The sequence below is a fragment of the Equus przewalskii genome, chromosome 16 (genome assembly GCF_037783145.1).
Source record: "Equus przewalskii isolate Varuska chromosome 16, EquPr2, whole genome shotgun sequence".
NCBI classification, from domain to species: Eukaryota; Metazoa; Chordata; class Mammalia; order Perissodactyla; family Equidae; genus Equus; species Equus przewalskii.
In genome coordinates, this window is record NC_091846.1 from 14,709,184 (window position 1) to 14,736,050 (window position 26,867).

Consider the following 26,867-nt stretch of genomic DNA (forward strand, 5'->3'; position numbering starts at 1 on the left):
ACTGAGGTCAACTGGAGAGGATAAGCAAATTTTAGTACTCCAGATTGTGTGTTTTCAATCACCGTAGTCCCCAGACGTGCTACATGCTTGCTGGGAATGAGCATTAAGTTGACAACATAGTATTATTTTAAAATTTATTGCACTTTACCTTTATAAACTGAGACGCCCTACAATGCACTATAAGTAGGCTTTACTTCAGAATGGGGTGACATAACATTGTAGGTTTACGGATGTAAGTAAGGAGGAAAGTTATTCCACATTTATTGGTCTGGTGAAGGAAAAGACAAAAGGGAAAATACTTACATGTGGGTCTGGATAGTCAAGGATTTCTGGATGAAAATTCTCATAGCATGAGATGTTGGGCCTGCGGCCTGATGGGGCTGTCCATTCTCTGTTTACAGAGAGGAAGTCTAAATACTCCAGAGAAGCTTGTCTTAGGACAGGAGTCCCAGGAAGACCAGATGGAGGGCGTTTCAGGGAGAGGGAATGGGACTGCAAAGACATCTGAGGTTAGAAACAGCAAGCTGTTTGGAGAACTGGGACTTAGGTTCTGCCTGGGGAAACGGCAAGAGATGAGGATGGAAAGGGAGAAGTGCCCACATCTTGACCGGTCTTACATGCCATGGTGGGACAAAATGGGGGATGATGACCTAATCAGCCCTGTGTCTTAGAGAGAGCCCTCTGGAGGCAGTATGGAGGACAGGGTGGAGGGAAAAGAGACAGGAAGCAAGGAGACCAGCTAGAGGACTTCTGCAATGGTCCAGGCCAGGAGTTGGAGCACAGAGAAGGGGAACAGGACTCCCAAAGCATTTCTGGGGCATGCTGGGTGAATCACTGAGGGACTCACCAGATCTGGGGACAGTGCAGGGAAAGGAAAGGCATCTGGATGATGCTCCGAAGTCTAGTGAGGCAAGTGTAAACTGAGAGAAATATCAGAGGAGGGCGATAATGGTCTTGTGATCATATCTATCTTGCTCTCCAGCCTCCACTCCACCCCATGCCAACAGCCAGGCCCCTCTTCTGCTCTGCTGTCACAGGACTCAGTACTTGGCATATCACCGTTTGTTGAAATGCTTGTCTCCTGCCCTGTACTATGAATACCTCAGGGCAGGAACAGTATCTTACTCATCTTCGTATCCTCACTGCCTGGCATATAATGTCTTATACGTGACAACTGCCTGATCTTCAACTTTTAATCTACATTTGGACATAAAAATGGAAAATGACAACCCAAACTTCAGAGAAGCATCTTGTGTTTGCTTCTCTGTATGCTTATAAAGTTAGTCCAGAAAATTTCTTTCAGTCACAATACCCCAGAGGTATAAGTATGCATAATATATGAGCTGAGGTAGAGCCACCAGTCCTGGCATGATGTTTCATATGAAAAAGCATTCAAAGGTGACATTAAGAACATTGCTATACATCTTATTAATCTGGATTCTTCCTCCCATTTGCACCACTACCTATCCCTTCCCCCAACCACTGGCATCCTTATCCACCTACATTCTTACATTTATCTATCTTCCTATTTCCTACATCCTTGACACCACCCTCCCCCAAATCCAACACATCCACTGTCATTCCAGACCAATCTGCTTGCTTTCCCATCCCAAGTCGGTACCCGACGCTGTTCCTTTGGCCTAGAACATCCTCTTACCGTCTTTCCTACCTGCCAATACTCTATAATCTTTATTTTGTTTAATTATTTAGCAGCATGTGGTGCTGTTGACTATACACGACCACAAGCTTGCTTTATTTTTCCCACTGGAAGGCAATAGTGCGTAAGAGTTCCGGCTCTTGAATTATTTTCTAGCTGTGTTATACTGAAGTTATCCCTCTACATCTCAGTTTCCTCATCTGTAAGACAAAAAAATAGAACTTACCTCATAGGGTTGGTGTGAGGAATACATTTTATAATGCATATGAAATGCCCAACAGAGTCCCTAGACACAGGAAATTGCTGAATACGTGTCAGCAGTTGTTCTGCATATTACATTGTTTAACTTTTAACCACTCTCCACCTTACTGCCCAAAGCACAGCCCTCACTCATCTGAGATGCCTTTTCTCTCCTTTTCATTTTCTTCCCTTCTCCCTCTCCATCCCCACATCGAATCAGACACTAAATTCTATAAATCCCACCTTTTAAACATCCCATGCATACTGGTCAAGGGCCCAGGCCACACAAAACAGGCATGAACTGAATAAAAGAGTTCTTGAAAATAAGACAAGTCAAGGACAAAAGTGGCTTTAGATAGGAAAGTATTGTTAAGATCATTGACAATTAGGCCTTATTGAATAAGGAACAGAAACAATAGCAGTGCGTCAAAACTATTAACATAATGTGTCAAGAAATGTTCTTGAAATTCTTCCCTTTAAATCAAACCTTAAATATGCAACTGGTTTACATTATCTATGACTCAAAAACAGTGGAGGAAGGAGTATGCAAACAACTGACTTGTAAAGTTGGCAGTGTACCTTATTTGGAACAGATTAGCAAACAATTTAAGAAGGCTCCTGGAATAATAAAGTAGGCATATTTTTCACTTAGATTGACAGAAGTCACTATGTGGGTAAAACCAACACTTCATTCAGTAATACTAGGTCTTGAGATCTGTGAAAGGATATTTTGCTATAATGAATCTCCCAGTTGAGCCATAGTAGCTACAAGTTACCTAGTTAAGTTTCCATATATTGTAGTATGACTTCCACTTTTTAAATGAAAACAACACTATATGATTAAAGCACCATATATATTAAACATAAATTCCTTTAATGAACATTCACCAACCATATGATAAAAAACAAAGTACCATGTTGGGGACACTGAGGTCCAAGATATTCCCAAAGTAACTGTGAGCTCACCAACATTCAATCAGCCCTCTATAATCCAGGTACCTAGGTTTCCACTCTTTTTTTATTTTTTTTTCCCCAGAATCTCTTCACAGAACCCTTGAACACCCTAAGGAATTGTAAATAATTTTGACATGTTTGGATGATTCTTATTTTAAATAAAATGTTTGAATTTAAATTAGAAATGACATTAATAGAACTTGGATAATATTTATGAAACATAAAGGCAAAGTTTGTTCTTCCCAATCAACCTGTGCTATACATTTTTAAGTAATTTTAATTTATAAGATAAATATATGATTTATCACAAAAAAATTAAAAGTGACTATATCTTATTTGGTCTTAGAATCAACTCTATATGAGTATGCAGATGAATTAAAATACATAACAAAAAAATACTGCCTTTTGCAGCTTTTTGTACATTTTGCACCAAAAGATATTATCCTGTTTAATAACAGTCAGAGTAGATAGTTTTCATCTCAGTAAATAAAAACTAAATTGGATAAAATCATCATATTTTCATTTTAATATCTTCTTAAGTACTAGAAATACCTTAATGTGCTATATAAAAAGTGGCATTATCATCACTTTATATCCTGCTCCTTATTAACTTCCAATATTTAACCAGTGGTTCATTATGAATATAAATTTAACAATATATGGCTTAGAATAAAACCATGGTAAAGATATACAATGGTCAAACCCATGCTATCAGCTTGTAGTGTTCCACTGAGCGATAAACGCACTGAGAAACTGGTCAGGGGATTCTCTACCTCCACTAACTGCTACGTGTGGCTACTTGATACGCACTTGGTGGCTCAAAGACAGATTCCTTTTTAAGGGAAAAATTTTGAAGGAACAATTAAATTTGTAATTTCTTAAAGATATGTAAGCAAATGTCATTACTGGAACACATTTGTGGGCCCCCTTGGGGCTCCAGAACCATCGGCTGGGAAGTGCTTTACCATTTTGAAAATGTATTGCCCGGGACAAAATGATGAAGAGCCCTAGAGAGCATCTGCTGTAAGAGAAGGGACAATTTAAAGCCAGGATATGATTTCCTCTAAGTGAAAGAATTAGATGAGAAGAAAAGTGAAATTATCTCACACAAATTAAAGGCTCAAAGGAGAGGGAAAAAATTAAGGCATAACAGAAAAAGGAGGAGAAAAAAAGGAAACAAGAATGGTAGGAAGGACCGTCTGTTTGTGTCTTCCTTTGCATAGAAGCACTGGACTTTCTGTCCTGATAGAAAAGCAAGTGAAAGAAAGCAAACCCATGGCAAATGAACTGAGTAATTTCTCTATGAATAGGAAGTGTTTTGTCAAGAATCAGAAATTTCTTTTGGTAATCAAAGGCATGAAAAAGCACAAGTGGCAGAATTTATCCTCTCATCTCTCTTTCTGGATTCAGTCTTCCATTTGCTCAAAAAATCACTACTAAATGCAAGGAAATTAAAAGTGATCTAAAACAAGATCTGATTTTATGTCACTGGATGAGCAAACACCAAGGACATATAAATGCCCTCTAAAAGAATAAGAGGATAAAAGACTGAATCCTGGTTAGCACATAATAGAAAAATTAAATGCTACCCCTCCTGTGAAGTGTACCTTTCCTGGGGAGAGCATTCCCAGGTTGTAGCCGTCTTAGGAGTCTCAAAGAAGAACGTGATCCTCCAAATTTAAGAACCACTGTTGTCAATAAAACAAACAAACTTCAGCTAAAGATATAAGGTTTTGCTTTCTTTTAACTCATTGGAATTAGTCAAATTTTTTTCCACTTTGTCATTGTTATTCTCCATTGCCAGCTTTAGCTACAGGGAATTATAATAAAGACCATTCACCTTAGTATGTAAGAAAACTAGCCAAAAAAGGGCTAGTTTTCTTCAGAACTGTAAACCAGCTCTTTTGGTTGAAAGGGTCTTCTATACACGATTCTCTTCAATGTAGCTTCCCACCACCATAAATTCTTTGGTTCTATGGATGCGCAGATCACCAGGAAGGAGGTCAGAAAGGGAGAAATACCTGGATAGCAATCTCAGCATCTCAGCAACCTCAGAATTGTGCCTAGAAATGAGCCCTAGAATGAGGCCTTTGGATCTGGGCCAGGGACCAGCTTTTCTTCTCTACGCTGTGAGAAGCCTCACAGGGGAGACTAAGCCTTATTTGGGGGTTTGGAGATGGCCTTGAGCAACAAGAAAGAGGTTATATAATATATACATATGTATATGTATGTATAATATAGTGAATATCCAAACTTCTTTGGAATCCAAAAGCCAGCAGCATCTGAATTCTGAATTAGCAAAGCGTTCAATGATGATTCAATGAACAGAATCCCCCAGGTGTAGCTTTACTGTACGTCAGGATATTGAAATTACACACAGTGAAGTCTCTTTTCTTGAGAAGAGAGAAATAGGTAATAAAAAAAAGTCCTCAAAGATCTTGAATAGCAAAGCGATGAAAGGACAGTGGGAGAACCGCCATGAGAGGGAAAGGGAGAGATTACAAAATAATTGGATCTCACTCAAGAAACAGACAAAGCATATGGAAAGCGTATTTTAACTATGAAAAAGCAAAAAGATACATGGCTTGAAATATGTTAATATAATTTGAAATCTAATCGGCCTATAAATGATATTTTGGACTGTAACAAAAAAGTATGGCCAAAGGGAGCATGGAAAAGGCAGGAGTGAAGACTAGACCTCTGGGGAACGCCCCTAGGACATTAGAGGACAACAATTACTATTCCATCCTGCCGTGAGCATTAAATGCTTTTCCTCTTGGTTGCCTAAGTTTGGAATTAATTCAGAAATATCATATGTGCAAAGAGTGCAAAGATAATAAGTGGTTCACTGTGCTAAAACTGGCTGCATAATCTTCTCTAAGTTACTTATAAAATCTCAGTGAAACCCAGTGCTATTCACACCCAGCTGGAGAGGATGAAGATCACAGTAAAGGTTAAAGAATGATGTACTTAGAAAATCCATAATTATACAAATGACTTAGAAGGTAGAAAAGAGTCTTTTCTATAAACGCATATACAAAGATGAGGTCAACACTTAAAAACTGATGCAGTTAAAAGAAGATCAGGGGTTGCTGGGCTGGGAGCGGGAGTGGGGAATGACTGTAAACGGGCAGGATGGAGCTTTCTGTGGTGAAAGGGTCCTAACACTGGATTGTGGTGATGGCTGCACTAGTCTATACATTTTTTTTTTAAAGATGGGCACCTGAGCTAACATCTGTTGCCAATCTTTTTTTTTTAATTCTTCTGCCTAAAACCCCTCAGTATACACTTGTATATTCTAGTAGTAGGTCTTTCTGGTTCTGCTATGTGGGACGCCCCCTCAGCGTGGCCTGATGAGCGGTGCCATGTCCGCTCCCAGGATCTGAACCAGCCAAACCTGGGCCGCCGAAGCAGAAGGTGGGAACCCAACCACTCAGCCACAGGGCTGGCCCTCCTCTATACATTTGTTGAAGTCATTGAATAGTACACTTATAAAAGGTAAATTTTATGGTGTATAAATAATACCTTAATAAAGCTATAAAATTTTTCTTTAATTTTAAAGTTGACATGTTTTAAAATTAAACAATATTCCCTTTCTATAAAATGGGTGAATTTCTGGGTGATGAGTTACATTAAGAATGTTCTTTAAAAAAAAAAAAGAATGTTCTTTTTCCATTTTGGGGAATAGAAATCTTCATGATAATTTTTAGAAAGATCCTTAGGTGCTTTTTAAAAGCACTCAAAATGGATTAATTTCATAACTGACAATCAAAAATAGCAAGAAAAATTTAGAAGAAATCAAAGCAAAACATTTCAGTAGCTTTCTCAACATTTACTACTCTTTGGGCAACCCACTCAAGCTTTAATACTGACAGATCACCAGAATTTGATCATTTCAGAATTATTTTTAAACTCCAGTGGGTAAAGGAGATAAAAACATAGGAATGAATCATGAGCATTCTTACAAAAAAGAGATGCACATGAATTTTATATACTCAAAACGTTTTCAAAACACCAAAAGAAGTCAATTATGGCACTGTGGTAAAGACCATCGACAGGCCTCAATCATATACTCATCATTTGGGTGGGCCAGTTATTTTTCCCTTGTGTCTGCAGCTGTAAAATGGAGGTAACAATAGTATGTGTTGCATAATACTGTTGAAAGGGCAAAAGAGAAATCTTTAGTTAGTGCCTGGCATGTGGTAAGCACTGGAGAAATGCTAGCTGCTGTTCCATTCTTGTTGATGTTATTATCCCTCAGTTGGATTCAGTATGCAGACAATTTTCCTCTCTTTTCTGCAAAGCCTCATACCCAGGGACCGCTCCGGTCTAGCTCCAGTCCTTTACCTTCATGGGAAGTCAATTACTCAGCAGTGTCCATGCCAACTGTTTCCACCTTGTCCAACTTTTGATTCATCACACATCATGGTATCGCTCCTCTCCTGGCACAGAGCTGGGGCTGCATCCCAGAACTGGTCTGACATACTTTCTTCAGCTGGTGTTAAACCAAATTACAAGGCAAATAGGATAGAGGAAAAGTCAGATGAACAGAATCCATTTACAGTCGGGTCATTTACAGGAAGGTCCTTCCAAATGAGAGATGCCTCAAAGATAGAAATATGCAGTAATTTAAATACACAGGCTAAAGCATCATTTTTTCCTTCGTAAAAGGTAATTTTAAGACCTCAAGGGCTGGCCCCGTGGCTGTGTGGTTAGGTTCGCGCACTCCGCTTCGGGGGGCCCAGAGTTTCACCAGTTCGGATCCTGGGTGCGGACATGGCACCACTCATCAGGCCATGCTGGGGCGGCGTCCCAGATGCCACAACTAGAAGGAGTCACAATTAAAAATATACAACTATGTACCAGGGGCCTTTGGGGAGAAAAAGGAAAAATAAAATCTTAAAAAAAAAAAAAGACCTTGAAGAGAGCATTATTACTGTCGCTGACCCTCAGCTTCCTCTAGTTCCTTCCCTTTTCCTCATGCCCTAAAACATATGTATGGGGGGAAAAAATCCCCAAAGTCAAGTTCCCACACATTTTGATAATCTAAAGTCTTGAAAATAACTTCCCTCTTACTTTGACTGATGTGAGAAAATGAATGGTGATTTCAAGATCTGATTGCCAGCACACCTTACTGAGAAAGGGCAGATTGGTAAACCCAAGGGCTAGTACATTTACTATTTATTTTCAAGGCTTCTAAAACATGCCACAAACTCTGAGCACAGGGACTAATTTAACTATAAAGCCATGTACTAGCACACTGATACACAAAGCTAGGCTTTTAATATTATTCAGATTCTGAATATGCTAGAAGTGTTATTAATTAAACTATAAAGTAGAACGTATCTCTTAGTTATTTAAAATACAAAGGTGGGGCTGGCCCAGTGGTGTAGCGGTCAAGTTCACGTGCTCCGCTTCGACAGCCTGGGGTTTGCCGGTTCAGATCCCAGGCGCGGACCTACGCACCGCTTATCAAGCCATGCTGCGGCAGGCATCCCACACACAAAATAGAGGAAGATGGGCACAGATGTTAGCTCAGGGCCAATCTTCCTCACCAAAAAGAGGAGGATTGGTGGGGAATGTTAGCTCAGAGCTAATCTTCCTCAAAAAAAATAAAATAGAAAGGTAATGTTGCTTAAAGGTGTTTTTTTGATAGTGTCATTTCAAAACAATACAAGGACACTCTCAAATAAGACTAATTTTATCAATCATCTCCTACTCATACGAACAGACAAATATGAAAATGCAAGTTTCCCTAGAAGTAAATCCAGGGAGTCCTAAAAGGACAGTGATTCCACTGTGAGGAATTCTTCCAAGTCTTCCCACTACCCAGTGAAAGAAAACTGAGACATTCCCAATAACTGGCACAGGGCCCATGTTCAAAGATGTTCACGGATAGAACAAATCTACAAGAACACGCACAATCTCAATATTAGAAGGCACTTAAAATAAAACATTAAAGCACGACCAGCTCAAGAGAACCCACGTGAAACTCGTGATCCAATTTGGCAAAATCAAAGACTGCTCTGAAGAGTCCATTCACCTAATGGACTTTGCAGGCCTTTGTTTCCACAAGCGCTATCAACAGTGGGCACTCTACAATAAAATAAGGTATGAATTAGATTTCCTCCACCGCACACCAACCCAGAGGCCTCTGTACATGACTTTCTGAGATCCTCTCTTTTCCTGTAAGTTTAACTGTTGCCAACTGCAACGAGAATTTAATAAATGGACGTACTTTTAAAATACACAGTGACTAAATCTACCAATGTGACATGAAGTGAAGATAAAAGAGAAAAGGAATTTTTGCTCTAGAAGAAAATAATGATGTTGTTAAGAAACAGAATGGCGGACACGCCCGTGCTATTCCTTTCACAGCACACTCAGCATAGAAAAGACCTGAGAAATACGTAATTTTATTTTTCCCAGGGCCATTGCATCAACCAACTCAGAAATGAACCTTCTGTTGGTTCTCCGGATAGAGACTTCACTTATTTCTAGAGCTTAATATTATTTTTTTTCTCCATTTGAAGCTATAACCCCTGACATAGAGTCGACCTTCCCATTCAAAAATGCCCCTGTTGATAGGTCACTGGGCACTGTGTGGCTGTTTGCAAAGCCACGTCGGCCCTAAGTGGTGTGCAGTCATTGCCAGCTGACAGCTGAATTCAGTAGGCTACGACTCCTCAGTCTCTTGGGCTGCATTATAAGAAAACTGCTCTAATTCTGATTACTAGGTGATTGCCTCACATCAGCTTACCCCATCCATTGTGTCCTCAACAGCCTAAGTCTGTGATACATAAGACTCCTGGCCACTAAATCCCTAGGCATGCTGGCTGGAAATTATTTTCAAGTTACCCCTCCATTTCCTGCACATATTAAAAATTTCCCCATGTTCTTCTGGACATCTTCCATGTTGAGAATTTTCTCATGCATTGGGGCTCTGCCTGACAACAGCTGGAGATCTAAAATCAACTCTCAGCCAGAATTTTAATGACTTCCAATCATCCTCATGAAGATATCCTGAAGAACCAGGAGGAAAATATTAAATTTGTGCACCCTCTTGAGGGGAGTTACTTCTAACAGCACGCACACAGACTTCGTGGCAACCATGTAGATTAGTCTCTTCATCAGGATCAGCATTTCCACAGTAATCCTTCAGCCGTAGCTGCATCTCTTAACTTTCATTTATTCTCCATACAGGAAGTCATCCGTCCTCCATACACAGACAACTCATTGAGGCTAGATGGCAGTGGGCACACATTTCATACTAATGGACGGGCTGCTTTCCGGAACATTATTCATGGCAATCACATCTTGCCATCTGACAGTAACACTGACATTGAAAGGATGTGAATAAAACTGCTAAATAAGCTAAAATTAATGTTTAATTGTATCTATCGTGTAACAGCCAGGGTTTACCATCTTTAGGTCTTTGGATTCTGATGTTCCATTCAGATAGTTCAGTGGCTTGAGCAGTGCTTCCCCAACTTTAATGTGAATAGGGATCAGGATCCTCAAGAGAACAAGATCCTCAGATCTTGTTAAAATGAAGTTTCTGATTCAGTAGGTCTAGGGTGGAGCCTGCGCATGTCTACAAGCTCCCTGGTGGCATTACTGCTGCTGTCCTCAGACCACTCTTGGTAGCAAGGTTTTTAAGAGCATAGGTGAAGCATATACCTCAGCACACAGCAGGGCTTTTTACAACTTATTTCTGTTGTGTAACTAGTTACCAGTTCCCATGCTAATCCTCCAAAAAAGTATCAGAAATAAAATGTCAACTCTATTTTTTTTAAGGCGATGCTTACTTTGAGTTATTTTCTTCCTAGGAGATTTTTTTAAAAATAAAATACTTTTTTTATCTTTCTTCCTGCCAATGTAAGTTTAGTTTATGGTCTTCCAAGTAGAGGAAAAGAGAGAGTGGGAAGATCTCTCATAGGGGCACTCCTAGCCCTGCAACTCTATGATTCTACACATCAGAATCTGAGCCACAAGTTAAAATCAAGAAACGTCACTTAATGAATAGTAAGCATCTAATAAGAGTAGTCAAGAATATAGAAGTCACTAAAGTGTTGTCTTTTTTCTCCAGGATGTTTTGGTCTCACACAAGTGCACAACGGTTATAACACAAAGCAGAAGTGATCAGGCACAGAAGAGAATTACCTTGTGTTCTTCCCGCCAACAGAGATTCGTAAAGGATCATGGTGAGTGTGCTCCTCTTGACCTAAAAAGCCTAAGTTATCTGGTATTTATGGAAAAACACTAGACTTATTTCAACAGATAGATTTTGAAATATGTCTATAGTTTTTTTTTTTTTCTCCAAGAGAGCTCTACACAAAGTGGATGAATTCTGAAATACTTTTAACCTCCAATAACTGATTACACTGAACAACATCTCGAGAGCGACTACTCCACATAATGTTTGCTTCTCAATCTGACTTGAGTCAGATTACTATTCCTATTACACTACTGCTCTCAGCCATCAGTCAGAACACAGACAGAAGTTCTGCAGATGAGTTACTAGAGAGGAAAGCACACTGGACAACTTGTCTTCCAAGGATCTTACACTGGACAATAAAATAACAGGTAGAGAGAGAATGGCATAATAATTTCAAGACATTTCCCCCATGAATGTACATAGTATCATGTGAAATTACATGCAAGAAACCAAATTGTACATAAAGTAGGATCTGAATTAATGAGAGGCATCTTGTCAATGAGACTGTAGGTCATTTTAATTTATCTTAATATTTCTTCATTTGCTTCAAAACTCTTTACAATGATTATATATGAATTTTACAATGGAAGATGCCAATTAAAACAAATATCTCATCTATCCTTTTGTTTCCGTGGCATGTTGTTTACAACATAGTTCAGATTTAAAATTGGATTTTTAAAATTCCATTTAATTTCTGAAACTGCCTTCTTTCATTTAATTTAGTTTCAAGAATTTAAACTAATCAGAAAAATCTGCTGCACCATATTGTGCTCTACCACCAACACCCTTGAACACTGCAGGTTTGCGTCTCTGCAATAATTGGGCCAGATGCTATTCATGCAAATCTCTTATTGGCCTATCACCAATTTTTAAAACCATAGAACATATTGATTAGCCCTCTTTATTCACTGGATGGCTGAGGGCATGTCAGAAAGATTTAGAGCAATTCTCCTGACTCAGACAGCAAATATTTTCTAACAGACTATCTGTTGTTTCCCCGCAGGATAAAAGTTCTTTCAATAGAGAAAATGCTCTAAAATTGCAGATGAGCTTTTTTTTCAATTATCCTAGGGTCTTTCATGAAGCAGGAGCCTGAACTAGAAAATGAGCACCTTACTATCTGCGGTTCCACTGCAGAAAGCACCACCATCATTGACAGCTACACACAATCACAGCCCAGGGACCAATCAGCATCTACATGGCCATCACCTGTATTCCGCAGGATACCGAAAGCAGTGTGCTAATGCCAAAGGAGTAGCCCACGCCAAACTGGTCCATCGTCCAGTCATTTAGCCATTCAATCATTTATTGAACAAGCATTTACTGGGTCAGGCCCTAGAGATTCAGAGGCCAATAGGAGACCTTCCCTAGCCTAATCCTATAAATTCCAGAGGGTAAAACAGGCAAATCAATGGTCAACACACCAGCATAATCAAGAATTGAGGGGCTGTCTACAATGGACAGTAAATGAAGCAGGTTCCATTTGAATGAGAAGATTCTTGCTTTCCAGAGCTGCGGTGATGACTCAATGAGATGAACATACATATAGCAACCAGCCCACAGCACCAGACACAGAGAAGGTGTTCAATCAATGATAATTATAACAAAGTTGACATTACTATACTGGTATAATGGGTTGCCAATAAGATACTCTTAAGCAAGTGAAGAAAATAATATCTAGATTATATTCACAACTGATTGACAATAAATGGAATGATAAAAATACAGTCATTAGTAGTTTAGCTACAGTACAGGCAATGTAAATAATGCATAATGACCAATTCTACAAACACAATATTATACAGCCATGCGTCGCACAACAATGGGGATACGTTCTGAGAAATGTGTCACTAGGCGATTTTGTCCCTGTGAGAATATTATAGAGTGTACTTACACAAACCTAGATGGTATAGCCTACCACACCCACAGGCTATATACTAATCTTATGGGACCACTGTCATACATGCAGTCCATCGTTGACTGAAATGTCTTTATGCGGCACATGACTGTACAACTCTGTGTTCTGTACTTTTAAGGAAGCCTGGAAAACGAAAGCAGAAGGGAGGAGGACTAATATTTATAGAGGACCTACCTATGAAAAGCCAGGGCCCTTAGATACACATTTTCTCAATTAATTTTCCCATCAATATTATGAGGCACGCATTATTACGGCCATTTTAAAGAGGAAACTGAGGTTCAGAGTTTAATTGACTCACACAGCTAATGAACGATAAAGTCAGGATTTGATCTTGAAGCCAGGTACCTGAGGGTTACTGTAGATATTCAATAAGAACATGAGTGCCTTTTGTGCTTTTTTCTTATTTAATCTGAGGGGTGACTCAAGGGTGCCGAGGATTTGTGAGCTTGTTTTGCAGAAGCAAGAGAACACCTTCAGGGAAGTTGTGACCACTGGATGACCAGCCTCTGGCTGCCATTGATGCCCAGAGATCAGATTGCCCCAGGGCTTCCCTGGAGTGAAAGATTACCCCTTTGTTTCTCTGAAACTCCTCCTGCCAAGCCCCTTAGCTCTATAAAATCCCCCTGCTTTCTTCTCTTAAGGCAGATTTGAGAGAACCCATCCTCCCTTCTTGTTTTGGCCAATTCAAATAAACCCTTTCTCCATCTCCAAGCACTGATGGCTCAGTGACTGGTTTACCGCACATCCGGCACACGAACTTGAGATTAAGAGGTTCCGTATCAATCTCATAAGCATCTCATTTCAAATTCCATGCTCTTTTCATTATACCATGAAGTATTTTCATGTGAAAAGCCACATTTAGAAAGGCAGATATGATTAGTAATTATTAAAGGATAATTTTAAATAGTGAGTTCCCTCAATACATTTAAAATGTGATTTATTTTTCAAAAACATCACCCCTCAGCTTTTCAGGTATAATAATTACAAATAATAGAATGCTACCACAGTACTACGTTTGTCACATGGATTGTTTCAGTTAATCCTCATGACAAGTTATAAAGCTGGTATTATTAATATTCTCATTATACAGATGAGAAATCTGAGGACTATCAGAGAATTAACTCTTCCCAAAGGGAGAAGAGACTCCTCTGTGTCCAGGGGTAGAGGACAGACTTGAACCCAAGCCTAGCAGTCTTAAAACCACGTGTTTCAAACCAGCCTATAAAAACTAGTGTTTTTCTTCTATATTATGTTACAGCAAATATCTATGCTTAAATTACAGCACGCCAGAGCAAATTTCCTCATTACAAGTACATTCAATAAATAAGATTTTTAAACTGAATCCATTAAGTGGGGAACTAAATTTTCTAGGTCTGAATGAGAAATGGGATCAAGCTAGATTTTTCAGACTGAAACCTGAGCACAGAGCCAGCTGACTTTAAAGCCCAAGTTCTTTCCATCACTCCAACATGCTTCCTCCAGGCAGAGGAGGCTCAGTCTAAATCAGGCTCTCAGTCTTCACAAAAGCAGAAGTCACCACCAGAAAAGGATCCCGAAGCCCACTCTTGTAAGAGGGCCCTCACCATCCTGGAGGGAGGGCGTCAGGGCACAGACCTTCAGTTCCATAGTGAGACACTAGGGAAACTTAGAATTCTTTTCACAGCAAATTAGAATTCAATCGACAGAAAAACTGACTTTTCCTGAGACTAATCCAAGCCTTAAAATATACATCACTGCAGGCACCCATAATTAATTACATTGTCAGAGGAGCTCGGACTGGAAGAAACAGACTTCACTCTTCCCAATTTGGGGGAATTAATGTCTACGTAGGGACAATTGTAGCTTATAAATCCTGAATATCAACCAGAGGTATGTAACCTAAAATTCTATTCTGGACACTTTAATGCCCTAAATGAAGTACCATAATTATTCTTAAGTTCCTTTTTCTTTGAAAAACAGCTAAGATTTTCCACTGGTGGAGACAGACTCTAGTAAACCATCAGGATGGTTTAACATGTGCTCTGAGCTTTGGGAGGAAATTTTAATCTGACATTTTAAAACATAAGCTAAATGATTTGTGTCATTTGTTTTTTATATCCATTACAAACAAAACTGAAAGGTGTTACATTCACTTTCCTTATTCGTTATATAGATAATATACCAAATCATAACAGTAAAAACTCTGTATACAAGAATGAAGGGTTTAAATATGCTTTAAAAAGTTAATTAGAGCTGTCACAGAAGTTTCATGAAATAGAAAAAAAAGCCATTATTACCAACAGCTACAAAAAATCCCCTTTTCCAGTCAACCAAATCCTATCACATCCTAAATTCCTCCCTTTTCCTTAGGAAACCTCTGGTTTTCACATTTTCTATGCTCATTAATTGCTACAGCCAAGGTCAGATGTGGTAGTAATGTGTACTGCTTTTTTAATTTGTAAGGGGAACAAACAGTCTAAGCTCTCTAAACTCAAGGGTGAACCAAATTATTTTTACCTCAGATTAGAATTAGGTATTAAAAACCAAAGGAAAAAACCAAAGATCATTTTATGATATCTCATTATAGATTCCTATTGATCATATTACCATTTCCTGAATTCCAATAAACTCATACACTAATTACCTAAAATAAAAGGCTGTAATTATCATGACTCATTTACAAGCATCTTTTGAGCTTTATGATTATAACAGGCAAGGGGATTCAATGATCAAAAGACAAAGAGAAGACATAACAACTGATTTATTGACAGCTACTGGGATTTCCTTTACATGGCAGCTGCTATGGTCTGAATGCTTGTGCCCCCCGCAAAATTCATATGCTGAAACCCAACCCCCAAGATGACTCTACTAGGAGGTGGGGCCTTTGGAAGGTGATTAAGTCATGTGGGCAAAGCCCTCATGAATGGAATGAGTGCTCTTATAAAAGACACCCAAGAGCTCCCTAGCCCCTTCTGCTGTGCGAGGACACTGCCAAAAGGCACTGTCTATGAACCAGGGAGCTGGCTCATATCCACCAAATCTGCTGGCACCTTCGTCTTGGACTTTCAGCCTCCAGAACTGTGAGAAATAAATTTCCGTTGTTTATAAGCCACCAGTCTGTGGTATTTGTTATGGCAGCCTGAATGAACTAAGCGGCTACGCTGCCTGTTCTCACAGCTTACCATCTAAATCAGTTTATGAGTTACCTTTACTTTAGCTGAGTTATCCCTAGTGTTTTCCATATTAGAAAGCATACTAGCAGTGGCAGATTTTTCAAAGTGCATGACCTCTGTGAAACGTCTATAAGCTAAAATATAACATCCTTGAGTGAGTTTTTCCTCTGCTACTGAAGTACGCTATTTTCTATCTATCTTCAATGTCGAAAAGTAGATAAGATGGGGATGTCCACATATTTTCTACTTAAAGAGCAATCTAGCTTATCATTACTACATGTCAGTGGGGAAGGAGGATGATCGGGAATGGCCTTATCTGGGATCTTTACAGTATCAATCGCCTGCTTAGGCACTAGCCCTTCTAAGATTGCTGTTGTTCAGTTTCTAAGCGAGGAGTCAGTAATGACAGATTTAGAAGACTTAGCAGCTCAAGACAGCCAGATTAGCTGTTCCAAAAAGCGAGTCCTGAGATATGCAAGTGTATCTTTGAAACAAATCTTGTACCTTTAGGGTTTATTTAAATCGCTTAAAAAATAGTCACACTCCAAATGACCTCTGGGAGTAGCTACCTGTCAGGGAGCATGACTAACCCACAGAAAATTCCACATTCAGAGCCTGGACTGGGGCAAGAAGAAAAGACTCTCACACCCTGTAAAGCCTCCCCTGGGATATGGAGAAAGGGGACGTGACTTTCACCTTCAGCCAGAAAATGCCCTTTTTCCTTCTTTGGGGGCCCTTAGTCAGGGCCCAGATAAATAATGCATCACTGAAATTAACACACAGCAAGTGTTTCCTTGACATCCCCAGCTGCCTGCAAAAAAAGTGCCATCACATGGTCAGCAGAGGCCCCCCCAAAGGTATCAGGAGGGGTGGCAAGGTTGCAGCAACCTTCGACCAGAGCTTCAATGCCCCTGAATAAAGAATGGAGTTGATGGAGGCCGGCCTGGTGGCGCAGTGGTTAAGTTCGCATGTTCCGCTTCGGTGGCCCAGGGTTCGCTGGTTCAGATCCGGGTGCGGACATGGCACCATGTGGCAAGCCATGCTGTGGTAGGCGTCCCACATATAAAGTAGAGGAAGATGGGCACGGATGTTAGCTCAGGGCCAGTCTTCCTCAGCAAAAAGAGGAGGACTGACAGCGGATGTTAGCTCAGGGCTAATCTTCCTCAAAAAAAAAAAAAAAAGAATGGAGTTGAAATAATTACAAAGGGTTTGCTCACAAATGAGCCTCAGTGTCATCTGGGGAATTTGCAGCTTCCTGTCAAATATCTTCTATATGGTGCAGCATTTCCAATATGCTGATTTCCTTATCTCAGCCTAAACACCTCAAAAAAGCACTGTCTAAAGCAAACCCAGGAGGCCAATGAGCAAGGAGGCTTGGTGGTGGGAAGAATAAGGGAGAGTGGCATGTGGTCCACACCCTCCAGCGCCCATCTCTGGGTGACATATGGAACAGCAGGAGGGGCTCTCATTGCTCCATTGTCAGGAACCCCAGAGTCCCCAGTTTCCATCCCATGGATACATCTGCAGGCCGCATGAAGGTAATCTGAAAAGGCATCTGTGCTCGCATATCTTGCTGTCTACTCATTAACCCAAAGCACTCAAGCTATTACTTTTTTAAACAATTCTATTTCCTCAAAACAAATAAACAAAATTACCTTTAAAAGCTTCATTGGATTTCCCATATCATTTTTGGGGTTGCTACAAGGGTTCAGTTACTCTATTAAAAAACAAACAAGAAAACAAGTGGGACAAGTGGACAAGTGATCTTAAGGATGATGTCCTACTGACAGCAGGTGGATGGACCCCAGTGCCACAGTGACAGCATGCGATACCACCCTACTATGGCAGAGCATCATGTCACAGGAAGGCTTGGAGGAAAAGGGTTTATTCTCAGAGGCTTATCAAGCCTTAGACTCTGCCAAGGCTGTCAAAGAATTCAATTCTAACACACCACTCATGAAGGCAGATTTCTCTTTTGAACAGAAGCGATTCTAAAGACTCCTGGGGTCCGTGAGGAAGCATCTTTGTTCCTTCTGGAAACCCAAGCAAAAAGTCTTTACATTCTTTCCACTTTACCCTCCAATTCCTCTGCAGCTTTTCACCACTTGTGCTCTGAAGAGAACATGCTACGAGTGAGGAAATGCCACAACAGCAAACTGAACGCTCCACAAAAAGCTGTTGACTACAACAGTCAGCAGAATGATGGCAGGAGAAAACATACAGCAGAAAACATTCAGATGATCCTCCTTGGACAAATTACTCACTTGAAAATTCTTTCTCAGTACATTGACATCTCTTTGGTGTTTTAATACAATCTGCTGTGGTATAGTGGTAATGAGCACCAGATCTGGAGAGACTGGATTAAATCCCAACTCTGCCATTTGTTCCATGTGGTCTTGGACATGCTTTTTTAACGAGTTCTATGCCTTAGTATCCTCATCTGATAGATTGGGATAACAATCCAGCTGTTATGAGGATTAAACATGCTAATAAATGCAAAGCATTTAGAATAATACTCAACAAAGCTCTGATTATTATTATTACAGTTCAAAATTCCTTTCACACGTATCATTATAGTTGATCCCCAAAACACTATGAAACAGAGGCAATCATTTTATCCATGTTTTACTGATGAGTAAAGTATATGAGGTTCAGTTAAGTGATTTGCTAAAAACATAAATAATCTGTGACTGACTGAGCCAAGATTTGAATCCTGCTCTTTTGACATTAACCCTTGGATTCTTTTCCATTACACTGGATAATTTACATGTAAAACACAGCAAAAACAGGCATTATAAAATATAGACACTAGATAAATTCCTAAAAGAAGAAAACTATTGAGAACATCAGAGTACCTATTCTAGGACTTCATTCTTGGAATAAAAAAAATGATCAGTTGATAGCAGAATTTATCTAAAGTAGTTAGTGCTGATTTCTAAACTCAGTGTGTAGCAATTTGGAAGCCCCAAAATTCTGAAATGAGGGAGGAAGAGAAGATTTATCAATATGTGGTTTTTTGGTTCTAAATTTCACCTTTTAGGAAAACAGGTAAACCTCTGTCTTGAGAAAACTCAATACATGAAAATGCAGAACCACAAGATGGTTGAGTAACTCACTACAAATAGAAACAGTGAAGGGCTTAAATGTTTAAATGCAAATTTTGCCATCTTACTGTTGCTCTAATTCACAAGCCAGCAGTGGACTCTGATCACTGATACATTGTGACATTCAGGCTACACCCTCTTAGATCTAGAAGACTGGGAATTTCATCCCTCAGAATCCTTATCCACATGACACTTAGGGGAAGTTTTACAAAACAAGCAGAAGATTGGTGAATAGAAATGAACAACTGGCAGATAGTCCTTCTTTCTTGATGAATTTTATAACTTAGAGCATTTGAACGGATCCCTGGGGGAGGAATTCTTTCATGACTAACATGATTTCTAGTACTTGCATCTTTTTCTAATTCATAAAATTTCAATGTGTTAGCCTCATACAAGTCTTTGAAGGAGTCTTCTATTTAATAAGATCAACTTTTTAATCTATGAATCCAGTTTTGAGGATTAAGTACTGTATGTACAAATCATTCAAATTATCTCTCAAAGTAATAAGGTAAAAAGTATTTAGACAGAGCCACATTAAAAACTAAGTTTAAAGCAAAGATAGCATGCTAAAAATTATAATCTTAAACAAAAAGACATTGGTAAACTCTGAATGACCAGCAAATCCCACTGTACATATGTCACTGTTTATTTATTCAGCTCACCATCGGGGTTCTGCCAAACCTTTAAAAAAGTTCATCTGAGCAACTCACATGAAAACGTCCACTCACCCAAGTCAACAGATGTCTATTCCACAGCTAAAGAAATGCCCCCTTAACTTTAATTCTGAAATTATGTTTTTAATAGAAAACATATAACATTCTCAAAATATGCTTGTTAAAGCCATCCAGATGGAAATATTTCATTCCTTAGATATGTACGTGGAAATCTATAAATTTCAAATAAATCTCACTAGTGAACATTACTGAGACATAAAATTATAAAATATTATTTAGGCCAAAGAAAGGAATTAGATTTTTCCCCTCTGGTCAGAATTTACCTCTACATTCCAGTCATGCTTAAGGCTGTAAGACATTACTATATGACAAAATTGAAAACAGATGGCTGAAAAGCACCATTATGTGAAGCAATTAATAACTGAAAAAGCAGAAATCTCTGAATAACCATTTAAGCTTCAGAAACAGGCATTTTTACTTTATTCCTATTGTTAAGCCTGTCTAACTCTATCCTTGGGCTGGTTTGAGGCCAACAGCTACGTATTTGTTGACTCAATGACCCAACTCCCTCAACTTCAGTAAAATGTATGCTTCAGATCCCCACCGCATGCCATATATCTCCCCCAAGTCCCTAGTTCTTGCCTGTAAAGTCAAGGTCATACCATGGTACCTCTCTTACCTGTTTCCCATCCAGGGTGTACAGGCGTTTCACCACACCCGAGTCCAGCTTGATGGCATCAGTTATGTCAGTGAGAACCTGCTCAAAGGAATGAGCAGTTTTCTTGTTCAGCAGAATCCTGACAGCTTTCCGTGGCTTCACCCCACTTCGGATGATGGTGACCAGCTTGGGCCGAATGAAATCCTTATTCTCCCGAACCTCTGAAGGGCTCCCTTTGGCAGTGGCTAGTGATGATACCGCCCGGGACGCCGAGGTGGTCTTGACATTCACAGACCAGTTGGGGTTCACGTTCTTGGTGTATTCCAGCTTCTTGAAGGGCTCTATTGAGCCACACACATAACTCTCTCCTAAGAAAGAGAGAAATAAATTTAAATTTACGCCAAGGTAAACTCATTTCCTAGTCTTCGATTTTTCCTTTTCTAATTAGAGGCAAGAACTAATTGTGACTTTTTAAACAACGAAAGCATGATTAATAATTAATGCAAAAGAGAGATTTTTGACTTCTAATCTGGCTCTGTTATTAATAGATTGGCATCATAGGTACAAAAAAACTCATCATGCCTCCCTTTCTTCATCTTCAGATTGGTGATAGTAACACTGACATACCTGAATAGACCTCAGAAAGATAAGAAATTGAATTCAAGAGAGAAAGTATTCTTTGGGATTTAGGAATATTTATATTTGCAGAAAACTTCAAAATCAGAGGTACTTATATTTGCCACCTGAAATAATTTAATAACTAAAAATGGATCAGAAAAGAGCTTCTTAAAATAGCTACGTAATTTATAAGTTTGACAGGAGTGTTTGCTAAACATTTCGTAAAGTGAAGTGAAATTCTGAAAGCAAGCAAAATAACCCCCCTTCCCTTTCTCCCAGCTACACAGGGCCCAGCACAGTGATCCACACACACTAGGAAGCCAATTTATACTTGTTTATAGATAAAAGGTTTTGAGTGGTCAACTTACAAACTGTAGAGTCATAAACTGACTCTAAAATAACTATAATTATATAATATGAAAATATCTAAGGATCTAATGTGTAACATGGTGACTACAGTTGATAACACTGTCTAGTATAACTGAAATTTGCTAAGAGATTAAAACCTAAATGTTCTCACACACACACACACAAATAAGTATGTGAGGTGATGAATGTGTTAATTAACTAGCCAGAAGGAATTCTCTTACGATGTCTAGGTATATCAAACCATCACAAGGTACATTTAAAATATCTTACAGTTTTATTTGTCAATTATACCCCCAATAAAGCTGGAAAAAAAGAAAATAGTGAATAAATGTAATTAAATTTTTATTAAAAATTACTCCTTAGAGAATAGCTTAATGAAAATACTCAGACTATTAAGGAGATGTGGATCACACAAAAAGTAAGTAACCCATGTACTAAACAATCACAAATTACAAAATGGCTGATCCGAAATACACATTTCGTAAAGTTAGGTCACAGCCATTTGAAATTAAAGATTTTATAATGGCTTCTTTCTGTGTTAGTAAGTCTTTATAGCAGGGAATAGGCAAAAATGCTAAAAGCCTTCATAATTGCAGATAAAGTCACCTAGGACATATCCAACACAGCCCATTTCCTTGTATCTAAGTCCTTCTCCTATTTTTAAATTAATAGTGCAAGCATCCAGGGTTACAGAATAAATATTCACATAATAATAACTGAACCGGGGTTTCTAAAACTGAAAAGTACAGTAATACCTGTTATCAAATATTTACTTTGCAAATGTTTTTAAAATATACTCTAATGTGTGTTTATACATTATGCCTCGCTAGAAGTTGTACAAATAATACAAATTTAGCAAACCCTTTTCTATGCACCTAGCAGATTATGACTGGTCCCAACTATGCTTTTCTCAAGGTTCATGTAGATATCAAAAACACACACATGGGGGCTGCAGCGACAGGGGTATTTTCTGAAGGCTTTGGGGAGAGACAGTGTGAATGTGACAGTGGGAGGACAGCACTGGAGGTCTGGGCTCAAGGCCTGGCCTCTCCAAGCATGTGACCTTGGGCAAGTCCCCCAGACCTCCTGGTAGTGGTTTATTCATCCATCATACGAAGGATATTCCAGTGGCCACTCTCATCTCATCAGGTTTTTGTGAAGATCAAACTAGACAGTAGAGATCAAAGTGATCTCAAATGCAAAACTGCCACACAAATGACAATCATCTGAGGCTGCATTCCCCTGACTGTACAGCTAGGCTGAAAGGGAAATTAAAAACCACAATTACTAGAAATCAGTAAGCAGGTCTTCTATTATCAGGTGTTAATTGCTTATAACTACAAAGTTACCGGTAGACATCACTTTGGATCCATCTCAATGTGAGGGTGCCCCAAACAGTCCCCAACAAGGCACACAGGCCATCATTTAGCTGGCAAAACCAGTCTTGGTCAGAATTCTGTGCTCATTGGAGATACGCGATTGTCTGATTTTTTCTAAGTGTATATACTAAGCCAATAATTAAAATCAAAACAGAAACATGGACGGGTTTACACTTCAACAAAGAAAACTTTTTTAATTTTAGAAAAAGAATAATTAGGAAAGGGAAGAATTTTAAAATACATAACAATATGGAATGGTTTGTTGGAGGAGAAAAACACTTTTTCTTTCACATCTTCTGAAATAAAGCACTCTAAAAATTTTTACAAGCATGACAACTTTGAGAAGGTGATAGCGGTTTGTGTCAAATAACAACAATGAAAAGAAATCCGTATTTAATCTGTGCTGTCACTTTGAGGTGCCTCTGCCTGGTTTATCAGATTCAAAGACTGGAAGGAAATGTTGGAGGCGGGTGTGCGACTCCAGGAAAGGATGACATTGTGCTAAAGGCAGAGGGAGGAGCTGGCCACCAGACCCAGGATCACACACCACATAGTGCTGTCGTTTAGAATCTAATACACTATTTAGGAATTCAGGAAAAGCCAAGATGGCTTTCCTTACATTAATAACCTTCTTTTTAATTGTGCAAATATATTTGCATTAAATTTATTTGACCTCACATTTTGACTACTTTTATTTTAATCATAATTCTAAATTTCTCCCCACCGCTAGAGATGCAGCCTCTGTCCTAACTCAATCAAAGTTGATTGTACTTTACGATTTTGTAAAAACTAGCTTTTCAATTAATGTGGTAATATGATAGATAATTGTAAATTAATAAATGTAATTGTTCTGAATGGGAAGAACACATGGTCTTGATTTGGTCAAATAGCTCTGGATATCCAGTGTTTAACCACTTCCTGAATCAGGCTGAGAGTTAAGAGATATGCTATATTCTTGATTCGAGAATCAGCAATAGGTTGCATTCAAATCATGACAGGAGGTACATGTGTTAAAGGCCATTCAAAAATAACACGAGGGGCAGGCCCCGTGGCCGAGTGGTTAAGTTTGCACACTCTGCTTCAGCGGCCCAGGGTTCCACTGGTTCGGATCCTGGGCATGGACATGGCATGGCTCACCAGGCCACGCTGAGGCGGCATCCCAGATAGCACAACCAGAAGGACCTACAACTAGAATATACAACTATGTACTGGAGGGCTTTGGGGAGAAGAAGAAGAAAAAAAAAAGTGGCAACAGTTGTTAGCTCAGGTGCCAATCCTTAAAAAAAGAAAAAAAAAACAATAAAAATAACACAATAAAGTAAAACTTATAATTACTGTAATGTACTTCTTATATACACAAAGCCATCCTAAAGTTTTTTTGGTGTAATTTCTACCGCAACAATGAAATAAAAGTCGATTTATCTAAACCAAGGTATATTTGAGCAAACTAGCCCAAAATTCGCTTTGAAAATTTTGGATTAGTTTCTATAGGTGAAGTTAACAAGGACAGTAAGATGGCAAAGATCATAGATGGTTTAAAGGAAATGGCATGAAAATCTGTTTAGAGGTAAAGGTGAATAGAATTTACCAAACATAAGGACTTGCTAGCTGGCTATCATACTGCGAATTTGTCCCAGTTTACTCAAGCCAAAAATTTTTGCGTTAAGACTGATCTTTAACTCAAAATTTAATACCCTGGGTATTAACACACCCCAAACAAATAGCAAGAACTACAGAAGCAGCCATCTTTCTGAATTGCTATGCACTTACAAAAGCCAAAAAACTAACACTGGCTTTTAAACGGAGACAAAGAAAATGACAGTTCAAACAAACAAACGAAAGGTAAGAAAATGAAGCATGAAACTATGTTTGCATCCAACCAACACCTCCTAAAATATCAGAAAATGGTAATTTTTCTCTCAAAGACTTAGGTATTTTGGGGAGTTTAGAATATGGAATCATTTCTGTATAATCATATTAGATTATTTTTAAGATACTGAAGAGTCCATGTTTTATTTTGTTTTAAAAAAATAACATATGCATCTTTAAATTATTGTATTCGCCATTATTCTTCAAAGTATGGAAATAAATTTTCTCTAACAAAGTTTATTATTATAAAATACACAAAGTTAATTCTACTTGGCCATGGACTCCCATTATGAACTTAGAGGACTTCCATTTAAAAGAAATTCTAAGTCACCATCGAAAACTTCCAGTAATATGGTGCCAGCTCCCTGGTTGACCAGGCTTGTGGTGAGTCAGCTAGGAAGGTGTTCCTCTACAACATCCCATATTAGGAGATTCCAGAAGTTTGTCCTATTTTCCCTTATTGCTGGAGGTTCTTCATTGGCTAAGAGTTGTGATTTGTAAATTCCAGCTGTGACATCACTTGACCTTAGTCTAAAAATGACCTATTCTCCATTCTTCACATTACTAAAGCTGGTTGCTTCCTCTTCTAGGATTCCTTCAAGTTCAAAACGTGGCATATTCAAAAGTATTTTAAGTGAGGGGTACCTGTAATATATTTCATTTTTCCCGAGTATAAACTTCCTCACTGAAAACTCTGGCAATTAAAATTTACTATTGTGAGTTATAGTAAAAGCTTGGAAATATTCAAATATATATTGAAACTTCTGAAATTGAACTGAGTTAAATTACACGAAAGATACTATTTACAGAATAAAATATCATAAAGTGCCTTCTGCATATTATATTTTATGAGTCTAACTCTGATATACACAATAATATTTCATAACCTACCTGGAAGGCGCTGGTTTAAGAAGATGATTTTGATAGTGTCATTAAAGGCAAAAAAAATAAGATTCCCCAAAGGCACTGATGGATCATTCTTCCCTGGAAGTCTTTCATAATACAACAGTACATAAAAATAAGCTCACAGAAAATAAAATTTGAATGTGCATGTCAGGCCTGTGGAAAATGCCAACTTCTCAAATTCAAAGCAACAGAAAAATAACATAAAGGAAAAAACTGAGAGATCCAATTTTTTTTAAACTTGAAACTGATATAACTGAAAAGTAGAGAAACTACAATAAAAAGAGGAAAACTGACTGAAGACTTATAATACAATAATGGGTTAACATAATGTGCAAAGCCTACTAGAATTTACAAAAATACAAGGTACTAAATATATGACAAAGGATAAAAACTGTACAAAATATCAATAGAAAACACCACTAGAGAAATTGTAAACTGGTAACAACCCTTTTAGAAGCAACATGGCAAACTGGATTTAGAGCCATGAAAGCATTCATTCTCATTGCTAAAAATTTCTCCTAAGGAACTAACAGAAAAACAAATAACAAAATTGCAACAAGTACATACAGCATCAGCCATGAAACCCCAAAATTGGAAACAACCTCATAAATCCTCAGTAATAGGTACAAGACCTGAATTAGCTACTCTGGGGAGTGAAAAGTATCCTAAGTCATGAGCTTGTCTCCAAAGAGCTTAGAAAGCAAGACATGTATATGAAAAGACTCCACCACAAAGCAATAAATGATCATTGCTAAATCAGTAGTCAGGCAATCCTAATTCAGAGGAGAAAGAAATCAATTCCCACTTCCCACTGAGCGATCAAAGAAGAAATGGAATTCATGCTGACCTTGAAAGCAACGGTAGGATTTTCATTGGCAAAAACTAAAGAGGACAGCATTTCAGATCAAGATAAATAATAACATGCTCTACTGCAGAATACTATAAAGGGATAGTCTGTGAAATATTAATGTATCTCTCTCAAAAAATAAAATAATATGGTTCCATGGACAAACAAGTTAGAGTAAGACTGCAGTAGGCAACAAGGTCAAAGTTTTTATGTATGATCAGACCTGGGTTTTAGAAAGATCACACTGCTTGCAGTATGAAGAAAGGGCTGAAGTTAGGATGTTGGGAGACAGAAGTCAAGATAC

At 38.6% G+C, this 26,867-nt stretch overlaps 1 protein-coding gene across 13 annotated transcripts in view; it reads right to left on the reverse strand.

Moving 5' to 3' along the window:
• DCLK1 (doublecortin like kinase 1) overlaps nt 1-26,867 on the reverse strand; it is a 324,739-nt gene that overhangs the window by 284,018 nt on the left and 13,854 nt on the right. For all 13 annotated transcript variants that reach the window (XM_070578004.1, XM_070578000.1, XM_070578003.1 and 10 more), the window contains exon 3: nt 20,597-20,943. In XM_070578004.1, coding sequence (XP_070434105.1) covers nt 20,597-20,943 — 347 coding nt within the window. The remainder of the gene's footprint in view (nt 1-20,596; nt 20,944-26,867) is intronic.